General features: G+C 41.5%; 1 protein-coding gene across 1 annotated transcript in view; it reads right to left on the reverse strand.

Annotated features, from left to right (window-relative positions):
- Positions 1 to 17,423: 17,423 nt before the first annotated feature.
- Positions 17,424 to 24,220, reverse strand: part of SEMA3D (semaphorin 3D) — a 107,391-nt gene continuing 100,594 nt past the window's right edge. Inside the window, exon 18 of the mRNA XM_026713118.2 lies at positions 17,424 to 19,374. Within this exon, the coding sequence (XP_026568903.1) occupies positions 18,970 to 19,374 (405 nt within the window). The 3' untranslated portion in view covers positions 17,424 to 18,969. The remainder of the gene's footprint in view (positions 19,375 to 24,220) is intronic.

The raw sequence follows: 24,220 nt of genomic DNA on the forward strand, positions 1-24,220 counted from the left end.
TATGATGATAGGATGACTAATTTAACTTGCCTTCCGTTCTTTCTCTTTCTCTGCTTTCCTCATAACAACGAGGTGATTCTCCGGCATTTCATCTGATGTGCCAAATGGAATAAAGTTTTACGCCTTTGTGGAATTTTTATAGTTGACGGGAGATTCAGAGATTCCGATTTCCAGACTGAGATTTTGATTCGGTCCCATGTAGAATCACAGGAAATTTCTGAATTTGCATTTTCTCCTATTAATCAAAATAGGGTATATCCATCCTCAATATCTCCGTTATCTGGATAAATATCAGGAAGCAGAAAAAGCTATTACTGTTCAAGTACATTTGGTCTATCACTTCAGAAAACCTGCAAGGCTTTCAAAACACTGTTATTGTGCCTCATAACAATGAAGCTGAATTCCAGTCCTTCCTGGGGTGTCTGTTTCTGGTCCGCCTTGAAGGACTTACATGAATACACACGCATCGATGATCCTCTTATTTTTAAAATATATCCCTCTTCTCAAGGCCTTGTCCTTTCTTGAAGCACACGCCTCATCATTTCCCACCTACAAAGATGGAATTCCACGTGTTCAGACTTACACTTAAGCACTTTCACATTCATCAAGTTGAAAGCCTTTCAGGGGACTTTGTTATTTTCCTCAGCTCTGGGACTGCTGAAGGTGTGCTTCTGTTTCCTGCACCCATGAGCATGCCGGCTGGCAGGCCAAAAGGCATCCATAAAATTACGAAACTGCAACGAAACCCCCGTAAATGGACCTCTTCCATCCACCTTTCTGCCCTAATCCATCTATGTTTAGGGCTGGGTACAGTTTCAGCTGGCTGAACCAGCTCTCCATCCGCCTCTTTCCCCTTTTGCTTTCAGAAGGAATTACAGGCAACGCACCTCTGCTTTTCATTGGCAACCAACAGATATCTTATGGGAAAGTAATGAAAACCTTCTTGTAAATAACAAAATATGCCTCAGAGAAGCTTCTTATATGCAAACCGCTCCGCTTCTTTGGCTTTCTCTCTGGAACTTCCTCCTCCGTTCCTAGATGCCAGCAGGAGGCGTTGGGAGAGTGAAAACAATGACCAGCAAACCCATCTGCCAGCGTGAACTCGAGAGCACAATAATCTTCCTCCTTTCCACGGAAGACTCACAAAATGCACACTTTGTGCCAAAGGAACGCCCCTTCTTCTTTTGTGGGAAGGACAGCCCTCAGACTTCCAATGTAAAAGCGGTTGAAACCAGATTCCAGGGACTTCGATTCCCACAGCCTTTTGACTGTCCCCATAAAGTTGGGCATGCGAGCCAGGCGATGTGTGTGGGTTTTCCTTTAAAGACTCTCCTTTACTTTCCTCTGTTTAATTTAGGTGGAAAAGATTAAAAAAATATTATTCCAAGAAGGTGTAACAGGACAACTCTCAGATCAGTTCTCAACTCTATTAAGAAAGGCCTTTCTTTCCTTCCTTCTTCCTTCCTTCCTTTTCTTTGTCCATAATTCTTACATTCCAACTTCTATTTGACAAGATGATAAAGTTAAAGAAAAAAGAAAAAAAAAGAACAGCATTTGAGTTGAATCTGCCACAGGGATGAAAGCAGAAGTGGGCTTGTAAATGGTCATTTGTGAGAAATAAGGATGTCGGAGCCATCAAAGCTAGATCAAGTTAAACATTTAATCCAAATACATTTCTCTCCCAGTGGAAATTGGCACCGTCTAAAAGCCATGCGAACTTTGCAGAGTGGGAGGTCTCACCTACCCCGTCAGTTGAAATCCATCAAGTGTTCTTTCCAGCTAATCGGTTTTCAGCTTGCAAGGCTGGTAGGGACCTAAATTGTTCCTGCAAATTGACCATGATGAGGCATTGAGATGCATCGTTAAATGCTTGTTTGTTTGTTGCTTTTCTATAACGAGTTTGTTCTTAGGAATTCGGGTCAGTGTACACGGAAGCTGCTCCTTTTCTCTCCCTCACAGTAGGTCTGCTCCAGAATCATCACACCCTAAGTTTTGTCACTCGGAGAGGTTTGGAACTTTGTTCTCCTGATGCAAATTCAGCATTTTCAGAAGTTTAATTGGAGCTTCAGGTGTGGATCTGGCCTTTTGCACCTGACAACTGGGGAGCCCTTTGTCTGTTTCTCTGGATGAGGGAGAGGCTTGACTCTTCTTCCCTCCAGAGGACACCATCTTTGGGTTTTTAATTGTTGGACTTTTGTCTGCTTTTATGTGTTAAGCCACCCAGAGTCATGGCCCAGCCTAGAAATGGATTTCCTGTCATTTGGAGGGGAAAGCGAGTCAAAACAATGACATAACCCAGCATTGAAGCTTAACATTGTCCCCACCCTGGCTGGAAATCTAACACCTAAAACAAACCTTTGGAAATTCCCTCCCTGCCCATCTTAGTGTTATCGACATAGTAAATCTGACAGCCCCTAATTAGCTAAAACAAACATAATTATGAGGTCCCAGGTGAAAAGACCACCTCTCCACATTGATGAGAGAGACTCATTCAAAGTGAGGGAGCTACTCCAGCCTTCTCCAACAGATATCTGAAGCTCAGATCCCTGAATCATCAGCTATGGCCACGATGCCTGGGGGATTCTGGGAGGTTACACTCAGGAACAAGAGGGGGGCCAGGCAGGGGTGGGATTCTACAGGTTCGCACCTATTCGCTAGAACCGGTTATTAACATTCTAAGCAGTTCGGAGAACCGGTTGTTAGAAGAAATTACTGGGCTAATCCTGTAAGGAAGGAAGGAAGGAAACATTCTGGTGTTGCTTACAGAAACTGCCTCTCTGTTAACTCTTATTACTTTCTTTGCAGGACTAGACTTCCTGTCTCAGGAACTTCTCTGGAGGTTTTTTTCCCCTCCTTTGCTGGTACTTTGCTTGTGTGGAGTGACCATTCAGTTACAATGACACTGAAAAATGACTTATGACCATTTTTCACACTTACAACTATTGCAGCATCCCCACAGTCATGAGAGGCCAGGCGAGGAGATGCGTGCCTTGATGTGAGTGATATTGAGTTGGACACACCCAGCCAATAACATGATCATCAAGCCATGCCCACCACCTAAGCCACGCCCACAGAACCGGTTGTTAAAAATTTGAATCCCACCCCTGGGGCCAGGCTGGATCAGTAGCACAGAATTGTATGCTTTGAAAAGGACTGAAGAAGGCAGGGTCAAGGAGCAGGCTTTTCCCCCCGGCCATTTTGGATCATACCATTTGACTCTTGCTTTTACTATGGCAATAACTGACTAATAAGTTGATTTAATGATCATTTGGGGCTGAGGGAGAGGCTTGGAAAGCAGAGCAGATTTCAGAGAGAAATAACTGCTCTACTGAATACGCCATCTGTGGTTTGCAGCCGGCTCCTACTCTAGTTCTGGCCATGTTGAAAGAGTAGCCTCAGGGTGGTAGTTTCTGGTCAGTTGGAGGGTCAGTGGACTGGGATACCAGTTCAGAGGCTGTAGTAGAGGCAAGCAAGATGCACTGGAAAGAAATGCAGTTGTGGACAATACCAGGAGAAATCAGAGATGAAGCTTAAGCCTCCCAAGGCTGAGCATCTCCATCAAGGGCTGCCCACTTATTCTGCTGGAATGGATCTGTTATCGGTCTTGGCTCTGCTGTCTGAGACTCTGGTGGTAGAGACGCATAGCTTTTCTCTAGCCTTCTTATCTTTCTATAATGCTTTGCACGGGTCCTTCCTTCCTCCCTCCCTCTCTCCCTCTTTCTCTCCCTTTCTGTCCTTCCTTCCCTCCCTCCCTCTCTCTTTCCTTCTTTCTCCTTCCCTCCCTCTCTCCTTTTCTGTCCTTCCTTCCTTCCCTTCCTTCCTTCCTTCCTTCCTTCCTTCCTTCCTTCCTTCCTTCCTTCCTTCCTCTCTACTCTCTCTACCTCACTTTCCTAATCCTGCTTCCCTCCCTCTTTCCCACCCCCCTCTGGCTTCTTGCCTTCTGAAAAGAAAAAAAAATCTATTTTATCTTTTATACGGTACATTGGTCGGTCAATGAATTCACTACTATGCAAACAATGTAAGATGCTATTGTAAAATATCATAGGAACTATGGCAGAGATTGCTGTATCCTTTGATTAGTAGAAAATATTGCCTGGTCAGTCAGCTCTTATGTTTCTTACACCTCCAGCATTAAAAAAAAAAAATCAGATGTCCATCCGTTTAGATACATTCTTTGGTGAAATACACTTTCTGATGAATTAACCTTAATCTCAGATCTATAACTACTGCCATGCGCAAGTTCTTTCCTCCTGACTTCTTCCTGATTAGAAGCCATGACTCCAAGTCCAACACCTGCTTCTTTGGTTGTTTTCAACAGGGCCAAAGCAATCCACACATCCCACCTCTAAGTCACCCACCATGTCTTCTCCAGGGAAGGTGATGGATGAGCTCTCAAACCCGAAAGCTTTGGAAAAAACTACAGAGATCCGAGATCAAACCTCACTGAGCATAAATCAAATACAAACCCTCTGACTTCTCCCCCCCCACCCCTTTATTTTGAGATTCCTTGGCATTCGGTTTGGTTGACTGATATATTAACTTTCCATCCTGGTGGAAAGATTATTCCAGAGGGGAAAAGAGATATTTTCCCCCAATTTATTAAAAGTCTGGTCTAAGACCGTTAAAGCAGTTTGCCAAGGGGGGGGGGGGGGTTGGTGATGTTCATTATATATTTATGTTTCATTTATACACAAGTGCACACATGAAAAATTCAGCCCAAACTCAATTTCTAGTTATTATTTTAATATGGGCTTCTTGTAGTCTACATACATCTCATGCACACTTCTCAAAATAAACCTATTGTAAGCCTTCGTTTGTACACATAGGAATTCTAGCAATAAACTATATTACTCGCAGGATTCGTTGTGAATAGGTATGTTTATTTTTGCTTGTTTTCCTTCAAACACGGCAACAACGGATATACTGGATAAAGTCAGTGCTGAGATCATTCGTCTCTCAGTTGAATTTACAATGCAGCCCCACCCTATGCAGCTAACTAACATCCACCCTCCCCATTAGTCCTACACGCCTCCACCCCACAATTCTAAATGCAACTAATTACCAAACAGAATGTGGTTTCAATTCCCCGGTTGTGCCGTAACTTCCCCAATGATTGTTTGTGTTTCGTTTCGGGTAATGGGAGGAGTTGGAGTGATAAACCTTCTCCCACCCCATCCATGTTGCATGTTCGTGCTGATACGAGATAAGTCGAACTGGGATGGGATCTTCAAAAGTAAGAGACGTTTTCCAATCAAGTTGATATATTGCAAATGGCAGGATCGGACTTTCATTCCCCAATCAAGATGTGTCGGGATTCACTTCAGGAGATAAACTGGTAAACTCTTTGAAGCCCGACACCTATCTTCAGTGCTATTATCCAGATGTTTAGATATCCTGGAATGGGGTTTCCATATTATCTGTCCCTTTTCACAGACTTTTTATGAGGTACACGAAGAATGGTTTGCAATGCATGTGTTTCTGTAAAAAGACACGGTGCAACCAATTTTTAACAGGTTTAATCAACACAGGTGTGACTGTGGATCAAGGAGGTGTTGCTTATTGTTCCAGAACTTCAGCAACTTCAAAGGCTGTCTGGGAAAAAAGGACTTACAGTAATCTTGACTAGTTATCCGCAGATGAAATGAATAATGTAGAAAATATCACCTGGAAGGATTCACCCACCCATCCTGCTTGGCCCAGCATGAAGACAACCCACCAATCATTGGTTAAGGACATGAACGTCCATCATTCTTAACCTGCCACAGATCAAAGTCTTCCCTTAATTTGTTTCTAAAATGACATTTTCCAACTTTGGCCTGCACATGCTGTGCCGAGTGTCCACTTCAAGGCAAGTTTTACAAAGTAAGCTTATTGGGCAGTTCCTGTGCTACTGTTTTTGGCCCCCTACCATGTACCCTTGGACCTTGGGCAGTGGTGGTTGATAGGCTGATTCTAACATGTCCACCATGTTTTGTAGGTGGGAAGAACTGCACACAAATCTCTCTCCCAAATTCCTTTGCCTCCACCAGTCTTCTAGGAGAAGCGTCTCAGACCGATGTCTTTTTCTATTAACACCAGGGTGTCTCTAGTTGTGAATCCCTCCCCTTCTTCCACAGGAGTTGGATCAAAAGCACAATATGTGATTTCCAAATCAAAGTAACCAAAAATAAGAAAAAGGAAATAAATTGTCCCTTCCGTTGTTATGTACGCAGGTGCTAAACCAATTACAGGTAGCTGAAAGAAAGACTACGATAAAATCATAACCACCCTCTTAAAAATCAATCTCCAATGAAATACTATTCAGGATACTGATGAGCAATTGATTGTGGTCAGGGCATGTAGCTGAAAGAGCCAAGGTGGAACAAAGGCACAAGAACTGAGTTTGCATCGAGTACCATAAACTCCCGATACAAAACACCAGAAACAATGACCAGATACGCGTTCCAGCTATCAGCATTGATCAAGTAGATTAAAGCTCAGATCTTTAAAGAGATTGACTGCAAAATGCGTTATTCTTTAGCAACAAAGAATTTATTCTCCCGGCATGCTTTTTCCCTTTTGCTTCTCCTGGGCTCCGGTATCTGGTGTGGACATTGATTGGCTCATCTCTAACTGTGGGTTAATTTGCATGATTGAAACCACGATGAGTTTCATTTAACTTTTGATGGGTTCAGAAGATTTCTCTAAAAGGAAAAGCAGGCCTGACTTAATTAAGGTTAAAGGAACAGCTTCCTGTTTCAGTCTAATTTCACACTACAATGAACAATGTTGAGGTGTTAACTTCTTTGTTAAAAGTACCTTGTGTTGCACTGGAAAAAAAGCTCTTTGGTGTATAATTTGGCAAAAATTCAGGAGATCCTGTCAACTGATATTTTCTGATTTATTTAGTTAATTTATCTGGGAAATGAATTGTGAATAGCACAATGTACTAAAAAGTGAACAAAAGTATGAATAAAGAGAAAGGTTAGACCTGTTTGTGCCTATTCCCCAAGCCTCTTAGATTTCATGAGTGAAAGGTTGGCATTCTTGTAGTCAGATCCACTCTTGATATTCAGTTGCTCACTTGGGTCTCTTTTATTGCTGCCAGAAGACCACGACTCCCCACCCCCTGGTCTCCCTTTCACACACATCTTGCAAGCCGCCTCCAAATCATCATTTGCTTCCTTTATCTAGTAGTTAGATGCGTACCTTACCTTTTTGGTCAGGAACTCAGAGCAATGAGCCCAGAATTCTCTCTTCTCATTTTGCACCATAGCCACAAACCCTGTGAGATGGGTGGATTTTGAGACAGGATGATGGCTCTTGTTGCTGCAGAGGATTTGAACGTACGTCTTGGCCTATCCTTCCATCCCCCCCTCCTCCATCAGAACTGATGAAGCTTCCTGGTGAGAAGACAGTTGCAGTTGGGGTCCCAGAATGGATATAAATCTCCCGGCGAAAGGAATTAATTTTGTTCCATTCTATAATTCCGTCCTTCCCAAATGTCAGTGAATTTGCTCAATCTTAAATAAGAGAAGCAGAGAAAAGGACAGGCCTGGAGCAGCGGAACAGATAACAAATTTGGAGGACCTGAGGATGAATTCATTGTTCCCTCCTGTCAGGCTGGGAATAATCAGCCCAAATAACCACTTGGCACCCAGGGCAAAGAGCCCATCACACTTGAATCCCCAAATCATTTAAATAGGTGCCAAATAGAGCAGGACAATGCCCCACATTTAGGGGGAGCGAGGAAAACAAATAAGAACCGAGAGCCAAGCAACAGTTGCAGAAACGAAGCCACTATTGAATTATTATTACCTTGCAGGTTTTTTTCCTCTGGTATGCAAAGAGAAAATTATATTTGTGACAATCCTGCAATAGCGCTTCCATCTAGATGATGTTCTTTGTGGTATGTGACGATACATACCATGGGCATCTTCAGGGCAGGTTAAAAAAAATCAGCATGATGGCCATGGCTGTGTAATAATTGACCCACTCATGTGGTGTGCTGTACCCCTTCCTGTGGACCCTCCTGAGATATGTAGAATTGTTCTACACTCTTTCTTCTCTCCTTCCCCCCACCCGCTCTTCTAAACCCTCTGAGAACACTTTGTCAGTTCCATGTTTAATCATCATTTGAATCTAAGAGCCCAGGACTGAAGGCAAAGCCAGGGTTTCTGTGATTCCCTCAAATTGGGATCCCCACTGGGGATATAAAAAGAGATCATCTATGGATCTTCCTTATGCCTGAAGATTTAACCTCCACATCCATTCAAGACTATTTCTCTGTACCAACATTGGTTGATCCTGGATGACCAGCCAATCTCAGGTCATCTGAAGAGGAAACATTGAGGGCCTCCACTCCCAAGGAGGAGAAATAGGCTTAAACCATGGAGAATGTTTCTCCTCAGATACAGGAGATACCATCCTGCTTGTCTTTTGCAGAGCATTATCCATCCTTCTATTCAGGATTGGTTTTCTGGTGGATGATGGACTGAGCAGTAGTCATTTTATTAATTGTTTTGTGTTCTTTCAGTTTTAACCAGCATAACTCTTTGTAAGCAAGGCAGATACAGAAGCCTCTATATAAATCAAATACACCAAACAATAAAGCAAAATAATGCATGAAAAGGGCTAAGGATCGAGTAGCCGGTTCCCAACTCAGTATGTGTCAGCACCAATAAATGTCTGTGAAAAAGCAACCACAATTTCAGATTCCATCAACAAGCATATATTTTCTATATATCGAAAGTAATTGTTCCACTTAATTCTATATTGGTCAGGCTTCACTTCAAGCACCGAAGCCTTTTGTGGCCTCACACTTCAAAAGAGATCTCAGAGAAACTGGGAGAGTTTATCTTTAATGGTTCTGTACATCATTTTATAAAAGTTCCTTTTAAAGGTTATAACAAGGTAAATTTCAACCCTTTCAACCACTTATTTTCCCATCCTTCCATCTGTATATTATAACTAACGTTTTCAGCTCACTTTATCATTCATTCTTCTGCTTATTCTTCTTCTGTTTTATATTTTAATAAAAGCTTATACTTTAGCAATCACATGTGCATCGTCTGTATATAGTTCTGTTTCAAATTCAAATTAAGTCTTAAATGGTTCAAAACCATAAAATCTTTTATCTCCTTTCAGATAACTGTAAACAGTAAAACATAGATATTCATCCCTATAAAGATGGATTGAAGGAATAGAATGTTTTTCGCTTTGAAGGAAGAAAAAGACTGATGGGACCTAAGAGCATTTTTAAAAGTCTTTGAAAGTTCATCAGACAAAAGAAGATTGAGACTAATCTCACTTTATTCCAGCTTGCAAAAACATGGAATTGTGGATTAAAGTTACAGGAAGTTTCAGTTTCCTGCTCTGAAAGCCATGATTTTAGGAATTCTGGTTTATTTATGGAGCTTAACTCTTGGTTTTTATTTTATATATTTATTTTATAAACAGTTCATTTCCTAATGATGTGATTCCACTCCCCTTTAACTAAAAATAACTTTTGCAGAAAGCATAAATTCGCTCTGCTTAGAGCTCAACCGAACTAAAGCAAAGGTTTGTCATTTGTGATAGAGATTTGGACTGGATTTGGAATTCTAATACTAGAACATTATTATTAGAAATTAGAATGTTCTAAATAGTCTATTTTCTATAATAGAGAATATTATATATTATACAACCTTATTATTAGATATTAAAATATTATTTCTTTTAGAGATTTAGATTGGATTCGGAGTTCAAAATATTAATTCTTACATTTTGACATTCTAATATTTATGGGTAGTTATAATTCCAACCAGGACTGAACCAGAATCATTTGACGCCGGGACTTCCTTCCTCTTCCTCACCACAGACTGAAGCTTCGAAAGATATACATAACTCAATGTCCTAACATTGCACATGTTCACCCAGAGGATGTGATCTAACCCAGTGACAGTTGGACATAATCTTTATTAGTTTTACCTTTGGAAAGGTTAAACGTAGGAATGAAATCCACATGAGAAGGCTTAACTCAGGGGCTGGTGGGGGATCAGAAGAGGATGGCAGAAGGAAGGTTCCAGAAGCCAAGGAGGGGCCCTCCTGTGATCCCATGCCTGATGTGATTTAACACAGAAGCCCATGTGGCTCTTTTAAGACCTCACTTCTGTTTTCCTAAGGAGCCGCTGCTGAAGATACACACACAAATTACGATAATACAGAACAGTTGGCAAAAAAGGCCAGCCATGATATCTAATAAAAAAAACGCTGAATATTCTGTAGGCCATGAGGCTCTTCGGTTACCACAAACCATCTGTTTCTACAAGATGCCTGAACCTCATTGGCATCTTGTAGCTGGGCTTTGTGGGGAAGGAGAGGGAAGAAATATCTTCAAACCTTCCTCTCCATTCTTAGAATTTTCATTTATTAACAAATCTGTTAATAAGCGACATTTTGGACGATCACCTGTTATTAACCTGGATCTGTAGATGTGCTAAATGCATAGTATCTGCTTTGGAATTGGTCCAGTGTGTTGGCCCTTGGAAAAAAGAAAGACAATGTCCATCAGTTTCTAATTGTCTTTTTTCTAATGTTAAAACCAGAAGAAGTTTAGAATGGCTTGGTCTAAAATGAGGGATTTAAAATAGAAACACATGGGGAAAATATTTGAAGGCTCAACTTATCTTTGATTGGCAGATGGAAGGATTTGGTCACTCCATGCCACCAGCCAGAGGAAAGGCATGAGTCACAGTTGTCTAATGGGAATATATCTGGGAGAGGGACTGGCCGGTGTTTGTACTGTGACAGAAATGTGGGGAATCCAAAATCAGAGTTTAAAAGTTAATGTTTGGATAGGTTGTAAAAATCCAGCTGCTCACTGGATTCTGTTGTGCAATCATTCATTTCCCTTTCTCATCTCTCTCTCTCTGCATGACTTCAAATATCACTTGAAAATTGCTTTAGTCATCACCACTGGGGACATCTTGATACCAGGGGTGGGATGCAAATACTTGGTTCTGTGGGCATAGCTAGGTGGGAGTGGCTAGGTGGGTATGGCCATGTGACTGGGTGGGCGTGGCTTCTTTTTGTGGGCAGCACCCCACCCCGCCTTTTTTTTTTTTTGCCTCCTGGGCCTCAGGGAAGCTTCCTGGGGAGGCATTTTTGCTCCCAGGAGGCTTCCCAGAAGCCCAGGGAGGCAAAAAACAGAGTGCGGGGGGCACAGCACACACACACACACACACACACACACAGAGACCGGTGCTCCTTTTGGCCTCCTGAGCAAAGCTGCAAGACAGCGATCAACACAGCTGATCGTTGGGCAGAAAAAAAGAAAAGATATACTAGTTTGGCAGAACGGTAGCATTTTTTTTTACTACCGGTTCGTTCAAACCATGTCAAACTGGTAGAATCCCACTACTGCTTGTACTTGGTGTGACCAGTATCTGGTCAAAGCCCCAGAGTCACCTACATCTTGTCTTTTCTTCCTTTCTGATTTCACAATTTGTGAAGGGAAGTCCGATTACTAACTCTTTTCATAATAATTTATGACTGCTGCATTTTACCCGACATGATAAATGTCATAAATCAAACATTTTAATTTGCATATCTTATCCAAATGTCAGAAACTTAACTTTGTTGCCACAAATGTGTTTCCTCTTTGTACAATACTTTGCTTGTAGGTGAACGCTCTCTGCATTTCTGGACTGCACGCAAAGATTTCCATTACAAGGAATCTAAAGAAAAAGATCCTCTTTTGGGGCAGCTGGTTACTATATACCGGTTGAAAATAATCCTACGAGCAACAGGGATCCAGATATTGATGTAATTTGCCATATATAGGATTTCTCTCTCTGGGTGTCTCTCTGTTTGTGTCTGTCTGTGTGTAAGACCATATGCCCAATTAAAAAAACCCCACTGTATGTAACTTAATATCAATAGACTATATACTTGAGAAACATCTTTGAAGTGCTAAATCTGATGATCCAAAACATACGTCTATGGTAAAGATATTTATTCTCTCTGCTGCTGGAATGGTAGCCTTTGGGCAATTGATGGGAGTTTTGTTTTATAATCTGACAAAACAGATATCAAGTTCTCTAATATATTGAACTGGGGGCATCAATATTATCTTGACTATATTTTAAAGATCTGGAACTGTTTTGTTTTTTTGCAAGAAGTGCTTTCCCCCACTTCACTTTATTTCTGTGATATTCATAACTTCTCCTGAAAGTTATTTTTTTGTTACACTTTTCTTGTCCATAAGAACCTTTTCCAGGTTTTATTTTATTGCGGCAACCTCTTAGCCTTGTGAGAATCAGTCTAATTATTTCCACAACCTTTCCTTTCCAAACAAAACATCAGTCACACCCAGAGAGTGTACTTCGATGTTGCTTTTAAAACTCCATTTGCAACAGTTCCAGTCGATTGATCCATCTGTAAAAGTGTGGCCTTTGTAGGATTGTGTAAACATTTTCCTAATTTAAAAGGAAAAATGACAGCAGGTGGACAGAAACATGGCTTTTCCCTTCTCTGTGCAGTTGTGGTGATCTGGACTTGTATTTCAGCTAAATTTTTTGACTGAATTTGTGTTTCTAGCAGCTCCAAGATAAACACCAAGGCCTCCCATCCCACTGTTCACTTATAAAATGCAACAAGGCAGAAAAATAACCAGTGAAAAATTACCGGTGTTTCTGACAAGGCTATTTTTATGCTGTCATATTGTCGTATACATTTAATAATGAAAGCACCTGGTAACAATCTCCCTACCTCTTACCTAAACCAGGAGGGGAATGCCAGTCTCCCTTTGCATCCCCCTTATTGCTTATCCTTGCCCATAATTCCATCTTTTTTTTAAAAAGAAAAAAGCCCCACTATATTCTTCATGCCAAATTAAACCCCCCCATACATTCTGCCTTCTTGCTCTCGAGCTGCACTCTTGGATAATGGCGGATAATTACAGCCCAGCCCCTCAGTTCCCCCTCAGGAGAACCGGCTCCTCACTGGGCCGCTTCCTCTACAGCCTGGCTCTTCCCCCTGGCACCTTGTGGTGGCCGAGGCCCCTTGGCTTACTCTGGAGCAGAGGGCACCCCTGGTAATGCTGAGTTTCCCCCCGCTTTATCCCAATGCTGGGTTTGGTGGGAACGCCAGCTCCATTGCCTCTGACGCCTTAGCACCCCCTGACCCACTGCCAAAGGGGAGGCTGTGGGGGGCAGCTAGAGAGCTCAGCATTTCTTCTCTCCCCCCGTCCCGCTTTTCATCTTGTTTAGTTGCCAAGTTGTGTCTGACTCTTTACAATCCCATGGACTACAGCATGATCAGCCTCCCCCCACATCCTCCATCATCTCCCGAGAATTTGCCCAAATTCACGTTCCTTTGCGTTGATGACCCTGCCTAACTGTCTTGTCCTCTGCATCCCCTTCTCCTTTGGCCTTCCCTCTTTCCCAACACCGGGGTCGAAGAGATGTCCAGTCTGAAGTCGATGCCTTTGGTTCTTCTACCTAAGCTTAGAGTAGATGCTCTTGAGCATTTCTTCTGGTTGAGCATTTCTTCTGATCTTCTGGCAGAAGAGCATTTCTTCTACTGTAGTTACATAGGTGGCTGTTTTGCTCATCCTCACAACACATTTCAAGAAATAAGTCTCATTTCTGTTGTAGCTGTAAAACCTGATTTGCTGATGATTGCTTGGGTAAGATTCCCGAGTTCAAGGATTCTGGAGTACCCGCCCAAAATATACACCTTCAACAAGCTTGTGGTAATGATTATATTTTGTAAGCAACTTTGGGGGAAAGTATGTGTGTATAGGGGCCAGCCATTGAAACTTTAATACTGCGTCATAAGTAGCTCTTGGGAAGTCTGTTGTAACATTGAACAGTTGCTAAGCAACTGGTTGTAAATTAAGGACTAGGTAAAACTTCCCATCGCACATACATGCTAGTCGTTTCTGGGTCTAGGGGGCAGTGCTCTTCTCCTTTACAAAGCTGAAGAGCCAGCGCTGTCCGAAGACATCTCTGTGGTCATGTGGCTGGCAGGACTAAATGCCGTAGGTGCACAGAGCGCTGTTCCCTTCCCACCAAAGGGGTCCCTTTTTTTTTCATGCTTTCGAATTGCTAGGTTGGCAGAAGCTGGGACAAGTCAGGGGAGCTCCCTTCGTGACGCGACACTGGGGATTCGAACCACCGAACTGTGGGCCTTTCTGATCGACAAGCTCAGTGTCTTTGCCATTGAGACACTGTGTCCCTTTAAATTAAGGACTACTTGTAAACCAATTGCAGTCAGAAGACAAAAGGTTTATTATATATTAATGTGGTATACCCCCTGAGTTAACAACAGCTGTGAGGCCTCATGAAATCTGGAGGCCAATTCATCCCCAGCTGACCAGGGACATAGTGGTTAGTCCAGGGGATGAAATTCTCGTCTTGCCTTTTTCTGGAAACCACTGGGTTTGTTTTTTATTTTAAAAAAATCCCTGCATTTTTTCTTTTCTTTTGGTTCCCCCCCCCTTTTTTTTTGGGTGCTGCTGTTCAAGTTTCTTGTGTTCCATCTACGCCAAGAATACAGTCAACTTTATAGGATTTTCTTAATATAGGAGAATTTATTTAGTTCTGCAGAAAGGCTGATAATTAGAAACAACCCAGAGCATCGGATATTTCACTAATTGTCTATAATGTTTGACCCCTTTAAACCTTTCGAGACAGAATGAAAAACTTCAGCTTAATTGGCTCTCCCCTCAGTGTAGGTTTGTGAAAAATATCGCAGAACCGGTGCCAGAAAGCAATTTGAAATCTCTCTGTTTATTTCTCTTAGATGTTTTTTTCCCTTTCTCTCGGAGTTTTTCACTTTTCAAACTTCATTCCTTCCACACTCAGCTGGTGAAACTTGGGGAAACTGATGAAGCAATAGGCATGCTTTTCCAGATGATTGGTTGCAAAATTAGTTGTTTTTAAGATGGGATCGTGGCTCCTTTTCATTCGTGAAGTCTTTGATTAATTCCAAAATTATTCTTGTTTGAATTCAATAGTTTTTGGCCCTTCTGGTGTGGTATCCACCTGCAGCTTCAAGGCTGAATCTTGCATTCTTCAGTTTCTCAATAAAACTTTTATTACTCTTTGTCCTTAACAGAATACCAGAATGCCAGAGTTGGAAGGATCCTTGGAGGTCTTCTAGTCCAACCCGCTGCTCAGTCAGGAGTCCCTATACCAGCTGCCTCTAAACTGGCTGAGGAATTCTGGGAGTTGAAGTCCACAAGTCTTAAAGTTGCTAAGTTTGAGGGCCCCTGTCCTATACCACTCCAGACAAATGGCTGTCCAGTCTCTTCATGAAAGCCTCCAGTGTTGGAGATTTCCACAACCTCTGGAGGAAAACTGCTCAGTTGGGCAATTGTTCACACAGTTAGGAAATTTCTCTTTCATTCTAGGTTGCTTCTCTCCTTGATTAGTTTCCATCCATTGCTTCTTGACCTCCACTCCCAAAGTCACAACTTGGTGAAGGACACGTTTTTGGCATTCATGGGCCAATTATCTCTCTTGTCCATCTATAAAGGATGAGAAGCAACTGGCTGTGCCTGAGCTTTTTGAAAATCTTCATCTCCATGGAACATCTGGCCCAAGTTTAACTGGTTTTTTTTTTTTGAGAACTTTTCTATAAATAGCATTGCATTATTTTTTTCTCCCACTTTTAACCTGTTCTTAAAAGTGGGAGAATCCGCTTTGCTTGCTCTCGTTTCAATGACAGCTATGTTACATATTCATTTTTGCTACAATCATTCTTGTATTTTTCTTTATCTACAGGTCAGCATTCCAGAAATCACCCTTTTCCTTTTTCCCAGAATGATAAACGCTTTTCACTTTGTTTCAAAGCAACCTTTTTTGCTTTTGTTTGAGTTCCAGTTATTCCATTGAAGGATAAACTTACAAACAGGTCTCATGTTTTCTTTTCTTCCTTCCTTTCTTTTTCCTCTTCATCCATTCATTTTCTTAACCTCACTTTTGATACAGACTCTTCCCATATTCGGAGCCTCCTTCGCTAATCCTTGCAGGCGTTGTCAAAAACGGTCATATCAAACACGCTTCTAGCTTCATTCCTTGCCCTGGTGTGCATATGAAGACGCTCAAAGCATGCACTTGGAGCAAAACTAATGACTTGTGAACCGAAACACACCAGTCATCCATTCATTCGTGGGTTTCCAAATGGTCCAAAGGCTTTTTGTACTCTCTCGTTTCCTCTGAGCCTTTGTCTCCTAACAGATTATTTTCCACCCTGGGCTGTGTTCAATCTGACAACACATCATCTCAACACTACCACTATTTTATAACTTCAACTTGCTTTAAAGTTTTTTTTTTTTTTAAAAAAAATCCTGCGTCATTTCAGGCAACAAAATGCCCTTTGTTGTATTTTTACTTCTTTTCATGCCCGTCTAGCTGGGAGGCCCTGGCTCGCTTTGGCTCACCTCAAGGAGTTAAGCAGGTGTTGTCCTTGTAACCGAAGCCATGAAAGGGACAGGAAAGTATCACCTGTGATGTCATAAACGTACTTTGTGATTTTGTGCTTGGGGAGGGATGCCTGTGGACTACCAGTATCCAAGCACAAGTGGGACTCACAGAAGAGTGGGTTTTCTGTGCAGAAAAATAGGAAGGGTTGTTTGTAGGCCAGTCCAGTTTTAGGAAGAAGGCTAGGATGATCTAGTCTAAAAAACAGAGAAATTAAGTCATCTCTGTGATATATCAATTTCACGCACATTTTCATTGTCTTTCAAAATCCACTCTTTGTAAAATGACACATACAATTTGCGTCAAAGAAATCCCAGCTCTGCTGCATATACTATTAATCTCAGTTTCATCCCACTGAAATAAAATCATGCTATTTTTTAAAAAAAATTTATACTACCAAGCTAAAGGCATGAAGAGAGCCCATAATGACCCCCAGAGTTACTTGCGGTTTTATTTTATTCATGGATGTTTTTTTACCCAGTCACCTGGACCACAACATACAAACATAGCTGAAATAGTTAACTTCCACTTAGTTTTTAAAACAGGAATTGCATGGGACTTTCACTGTGTTATGCAGGAGCCACTGAGCTATTTGGATGCCCTGATTTCATCCTATCCACCCGCAACATATTTTAATTAAATCCTCATCTGACCTCCATGCTTCTTCTATTCTATTTTAAAAAAATCTCGTTTTACAAAAATAAAAAAATCACCCCCCACCCCCCCCGTTCCAAATTGCATTGGGTTGGACAGTTGACCTTCATGATAGGGATGTTTAGCAGTATTTTATTCCAGTAACATTTTTTAGTCAATTTGGATTTGGGCTCCAGCAATGCTTAAATATTAGATACTTGAATGCAAGGCCAAATGGCTCACGAACGCATATATTCCCCTCCCTCCAAAAGAGGCAGCCCTTTACCCAACTTCCAAGGCAGAATATGATCACACAATTATTAATAAAAAAAACATTACACACACAAATATAGGAAGTATATAAGGAAGCATCTATTTTCCCCCCAAAGCTGGGAGCCAATACCAGTCTCTGTTTCATTGCCACGCCAATTACATGGATTTCCCACAAAATTTACTCCCAAGATGAAAGAGAACACATGAGAAATAAGAAAAACCTGTCATTTTTGGTATCAATCAAAACCTTCCTCCGTGTAAGGAAAATGGCTAATTTGTCATTTCACACTAACAAAAGGCATGAAAAGCAGGACGTTAGGTGAGGTAAGGGCAACAGATGGAGAATTGGCGTCAAGAAGACAACGCTTGTGCAAAAACAGCCTGAAAAATCAGCAAACCAGGTTCTCCTTGGTCTCACTCCTGATGCTGCAAACCAGTTTCCGTGAAACCAGGTTTGTAACTTTGGCTGGCCGGTTCCATTTGTCTGCTTGAGAGTAACGGCCCACTGAAAATAAGGCGTCCTTTTGCAAAAACATGCCAATCATTTAAGCAGCGAAAAGTTACAAAGTTTTTTTTTTTAAAAAAGAGAATATTTTACAAAATTGTTGAAGCTGCCCGTCTCTTTTGTGCGCATTATTTGCACATGGACTTTGTTGTCATTTTATTTTAATAAAAACATAAAACACAATTTCCGCCAATGTGCTACCGCTTCTAACATACTGGGGGGAAAGCTGTTTTCCCCACATCTTCTCAGCAATGCCGCTTCCCTCCTCTTGCCAGTAGGTTTAACCAGGCTAGATTTCATGTCAAAGAGACATTTGAAAAGCAGCCAACACGGCAAGGCGAGAGAGACGCAGAGAAGAGGGAGAAAAAAATATCTTCCAAAGAAAACAGGTGTCGCCAGAAATCCTGTCCTTACTGAAAGGAATCCCGCGTTGGCCACCCACTTGCCTCCTGGTTATGAGAACATAAGAGTACTAGGTTGGAAGGGACCTTGGAGGTCTTCTAGTCCAACCTTTTGCTCAATTGTCTTCCCTGTTGGCAGTTCCAATCTGCATCGGCGTGTCTTTTCAACGGACAGCTGTCAAACTGGTTGCCACTCATGTCCACCTTCTTTCTATGAAGCGAAGATTACACTGGTTTTACCTAGGAAGCCTTGATCTTCTTCCCCAATTCACGGCATTTCTCGCCTGTCCATTCCAGCCAGGACATTTGTGGGTGCAGCTGAGTGGCCCCGAAGTGTGGTCTGGATAAGGCTACGTGGATGGCTAGAAGAAATCTAGCCACAGCCTGACAGCCACACATATACTTTTAGTTTCCTTGAGCCTAATAGTTCGATCCTCAGGCCTTTCGTTCAACCATGTGGAAGCAAGCAAGCCACTGGATCTCCTTCTTCAAGGAACTTTACAGAACATTGTTTTATCTCAGTTCAGAACTGAAGAACATACAAATCCCGAAGGCTTTCCTCCATTAATGGCCTATTTGTCCAAAGATCTTAAATACCATAGTGATGACGATGTGCTCTTTGAGAAGCAACATTGCTGGAAAAAAGCCCACAACAACAACAACAACAACAAAAGCATGGCACAACGGTCTCTTAAATAAGACCTAGGAGCTATGTGGATGAGGGCTGGTGGTGCCTTCGGTTCCGTTTCTTCTTAATCTCTTGAGCGTGCTTCCATTTTGGGCCGCCTTTGTTACGCTGCCGTTTCTTTTCCCGGTGCCACATCTGCTCACAGTACTCGTCCAAGCTGAAGCTGGGACTGCTAAGCAGCTGGAGATAATCTTTGTATCTCAGCCGGGACTCGGCCTGCAGATCTCGTGTCCGGCTTGGATCTTCTTCCACTCGGTGACTGTTCTCCATCTGTCCATTCTCGATGACGTTCAAGTTCAACTTCACGATGGTGTGGACAAACGTGTGTTCCTGGGCCTTGCAGTAATATGTCCCAGTGTCCTTCTTCTGCAAGCTACGGATTAGCAGCCCGTATTCTGTCTTGAAGACCCTTTCGTCTGGTTTCAGCTGTTGGGCAGAAGAAGAAAAAACACTATAACTTTTTATTTTATAAAGAAGAGTATATGTTATATGAAAATTGAACCCAGAAAAAGGAAAAGATTGTTCAACAAAATCTAACACAAGACCTCTTTGTGAAGCTCTTTTCTACTAGACTTAGTCCATATTGTTTTGTAGCTTCCATGTGTTATTTGTGATTATTTCACAAACGAAGTTTGTTATTATTATGATTCTGCATCCCTTAAAGCTTTCTCTCATCTGTCCAGTTTCAAGTTCAAGTAAGATAGATATAAACATGACATGATCCTAAAAAAACACATCTGGATGTTCCAGTATGACTCCTGGGATATAAAGTCTGCATTTATTCACATGTAATTGCTAGATATCTATAAACGGTGGACATATAAAGTTCATGGTATATTCTTGGACTATAATAAAAAGTTATTCTGGAACATCTTACATGTTCCATGTAAATGCAATATAATCTTTTTTAGATTCTTTATTTCTAGACATCTCATTTCACGCAGGAATGCCATCGGCCATTGTGGTATTCCAGATGTTTTTGAACCCACCATCCCTCATAACTGGCCATGTGGATGATGGCTGCTCAGAGTTGTAGGCAAGCAACATCTGGAGGAGGACAGTTTTTACACTTGTACATTTCCTAAGAACAGGAATGTAACCAGATGGTTAGCATGCCTAGAACTAAAACGGATGGGTTAAAAGTAGTCAAAAGTGCCAGTCAGTGCAGGGCATAGTGCTTGGAAGCAGTAATTCCAAAACAGATGGAGTACGGTTTTGATCTTGGAAGCTTGAAAAAAATAGTTGGTAGCAAATTCAGAGGGCAGAAAAATTAAATAGATAACTCTTAACGCCTGCAGTGGTAGAACTGACAAAAACCTCAATTTGATTCGACGTATGGATGAAACGCCTAGGCCGCACCAAGAGTGCTTTTGTTCAGGGCTACCAAGGGGCTGGATCATTGATTTCCAAGGAAGACCCTGTCGGTGCCGTGGAGCTGAGACAGCAGAAATGCTTTCTAACAATACGGATTCTTTGAAGGAGCAGTCTAGGAAGACAGGCATTTACTTCCAACTTCCCGAGTGGCATTCTAGGCTTTTTGTAGTCATTCTTTTGTTCAATGCAACATTTTAAAAGCCTGCTTTGGACGTATATTCCAACATTGCACAGGTCAGAATGCAATTTTTTTTCTTTTCTTTTTTTTCCCCTGAAGAAAAATGGGCTGAGTTTTCTGAGCTACTCTGGGCGTGTGCTTGGGTGTATGCCATCGAGTGGGTTGTATCCTCCGGCCTGTTGGTAACAGAGTCTATGTGGCATTGAAGGATAAACCGCAGCCATCTTTTACAGATCTTGCAATCAATGTAGTACAATAAACATTTCCTGATGCTGAAGCCAGTATTGGTTTTCACGCATTTTTACATGCAATTAATAATTATAGGATCTATTACAAATAACAACTGTTTGCATTAGTCCTTCGCTGCTGATGAAAGGAACAATGGAGCCCTGTGGTCTAATATTATTGGACTGGTTCATTTGCAGAACCCAATTCCAGTCTTTGGCTCTGACCCAAGAGAAACATAATGGATGGCATCAATCATCCCTAGCAATTCATTCCACAGTGGCTAAATACAAACCCACGAGAAGCCTACTTCCTTTTAAGGCAAGGCCGCTGCATTGTGGCTCATCCCTTTATTGTGCAATATGAATTTCATCGCTGACTTTTGCATTTTGGGTTATTCTCAACCATTTTACCTTTCAGCTTCCCTGAGTGAGTCCGATTCCAGTTTTATAAGTGAGAAAGAAAATGGTTTCCCTGTTTATTTCTCTGCCCCCTTTTTTATGGGGTGGTGGTGAACTTTTCCCTGCTTCTGACTTCATGCCATTTTATTCCTTACTCCCATAAAAAAAATATCTTTCCTCATTCTGGATTGAATGAGATTATCTCCCAAAATGTTTTTCTCTTTGCTCAGAAAAATTATTTCAGGGCACTGAAAAAGGACTTTAATTACTTTACTTACCCCGCCCCCCAGAAAGCTTAAGAATTTCAAATGCATTTGAACCTAACAGTTGGTCCAACCATTTCTCCCCAAATAAGTATAAATTTTATCCTCCTCCTCCTCCTCCTCCAATGAGGGCAGATGGGAAGGGCGTGTTCCTTTTTCTGCCTTCATCTCCGGATGTGAGAGACTGATAATGGGGTCAGAAATATCCTATGGAAATATTCCTGGAGATTCTGTTATTCCAGAGCAACAGTTGGAGGAAGCCCCATCCAGGAGTTCTTACACTTATGAAAGTAACGTTGGGACTGGATCAGCAGAGATGTGGTGGCCAGCCAAAAATATAGCTACAATGAAATTCAAAATGGCTGACCCTGAATTTCCCCTCAGCAGAGCAGAACATATCTTAATATCTGATAATCTCATCTTTGGGACATGCTTGTGTTTTCCTGAAATGCTCCAACAGGTTGCTACATGCAACCTGCCTCAGAAGATTCAAAAGTTGTTCTGGCCACTGCTGACTGCAGACAAAGAGCTAAGTGTGAGGCATAGACCTCTCAGGCAGGACCTCCTGATCGTTGGGATCTCAACTTGGGATTTCCTGGCTCACAGTTCATGCATTCAGCCATTTATATCCCAGGCAGGCTTTCTAAAACACGTTTTCACTGAAGTGGAGATAAATCTGAAATGCATTCCCTGGCCTGACCAAGTCACATCTTGTTCTTCTACTGCCACACTGAGGCCTGCAGACTGAAAAGCAGAAATGGTGGAAGACAGCTTGACCCAACAGCATGTAGCATGAATAATGGGAAATCTCAGCAATATGCTAATGATACAAAATAAATTTTGTTAAAATATTAGTTTTCAAAAAATTCTGGTGCTGTCTTGCAGCAGGGTACGAAGAGGGATCCAATGAGCAAAGCAGAAGTGAAAATGGAACGCTGTCCACTTGATTTGTCTGCCTTTCTAGCAAACCTCTGAAGGAACAGATTTACAAAGCAAGGAGAATGACTGAATTGAATGTATTCCCAGTGGACAGATCATAGGCTGTTCCTTTACATGAAAAATATGTTTACAAAATTCCCTCTTTCCCTCATCATTCATTCTCTCTCTCACACACACACATTCCTTGAAAACTGAATAGCAAGGCAGATGCATGCATCTGAACCGCTGATTGCATCATAGATTTTAATACAGATGTTTTAAGAAAGGGAGATTATAACCAAATACCAAGCTAGACATAAGTAGCAGGGAAGACTTCAGGATTTTGATTTCTCCTCCTTCTCGTTTGTAATATACTTTTGTACCGTGAAGTCCAGATCTGTAAAACTACCAACAAATAGCCATCAATATCATCCAGTCATTTAGCAAATTTGCAACGTCCATGTGTTCCTTCTGGGAAAAAATGAATGACAGCTGGCCTTGGGCCATAATGACAAGTTATTTTAGAATAAACTTCTGTATTATCAATTAGATAAACGACTTTAAAATAACCAGCTTATTTAGAATTGTGACTTGTTTTAAATTAAGGAGTTACACCTATTTGTTGCTAAAGAAGTTATATCTTTTTCCTCCCACAATAAGGATGGTTTTATTTCCAAAGTGCTCATTGTGACACAGGCATGCATTATCTTCCAGAGAACATTCTCCCCTTTCAGCCTAATCATTCCATTCAAAGAAAGAAAACATGCTGTGTTTTCATTGATTAACAGCCCTACAATTATTTGACCAAAACATATTTTGAGTGACAACTGCAAAGAAAATGCCATGAATGTCAAGATTAAGTGGAACTACAGTGTTATCTCAGCCAATATTTGCAAGTACTTAGCTAAGAAAAACAGATTGCAGGGATATGGTGTGGAAGGAGAGGTTTTAAAGAAGCATCTGGAGGGGGGGTGTAAGGGAATCTGGAGTGGAAGGCATTTGCCAAGGGTCTGTAGGGTGGAAAGTGAGAAAGAGCTGACACAAGAACCTGGACTGCCACCCACTGAACCTTGCGTTCTTTTTTCTGCATCAATTAGGTTCACTTCATCATTAGGTCCTACAGGTTGCTCCAAACAGATTCTTCTAAATGGCTCACGTTCTAACTGGTTGATCTAACAGATAATCAGAGTTGGAAGGGATCTTATAGGTCATCGAGTCCAACCCCCTGCCCAAGCAGGAGACCCTAGACCATTTCTGACAAATGGCAGTCCAATCTCTTCTTGAAAGTCTCAAGTGATCTTCTGCCACTGGCCATCACTGAGACCCGATCCTTCTCGAATCAGTAAAAAATCCTCTGCAAATAACCGCACCAATTGAAACGTTCAATTTTGACTTTTCATCAAATCATCTTGGAACTGAATTTCCCAATGGGATCCTTGCAAACTTTACATGAAAGAAAAACAGGCCAGATTAAGGTAGTAAAAACTGTGATTATCTCAAACTTTGACTTCCGATTCTTTCTCTCTGGTTCTAAAACTTTCCAGATGGACTGAGCTCCTTACCATTAATTTTCTTTTCCAACATTAGCTGGGAATTGTGAGCACTGAGATTCATTCTGAGATAACAAGATGCCAAGATGGTCCGTTTATCATTGAAGTGATTTTTTTTAACTCCAGAATTTATTTACCCCAAGTCACCGTGATGAGAAATATTTCTAATCGATAAAGTAAATACTGTATTGATACAGATTGTATCTGTATTGTATCTGTGTTCCTTATAAGGAAATGGTTGTATTCAAATTTGAGGTTTTCAAAAATACATAGCAAGAATAGAAGGGAACCCAGATTTTGTGTCTGTCTATCATCTATCATTTTCAATAAAATGGAGAAAAAATGACCCCTCTACCCCATCAC

The sequence above is a fragment of the Pseudonaja textilis genome, chromosome 5 (assembly GCF_049901715.1).
Source record: "Pseudonaja textilis isolate UNSWEBS1 chromosome 5, rPseTex1.2, whole genome shotgun sequence".
Taxonomy (NCBI): domain Eukaryota; kingdom Metazoa; phylum Chordata; class Lepidosauria; order Squamata; family Elapidae; genus Pseudonaja; species Pseudonaja textilis.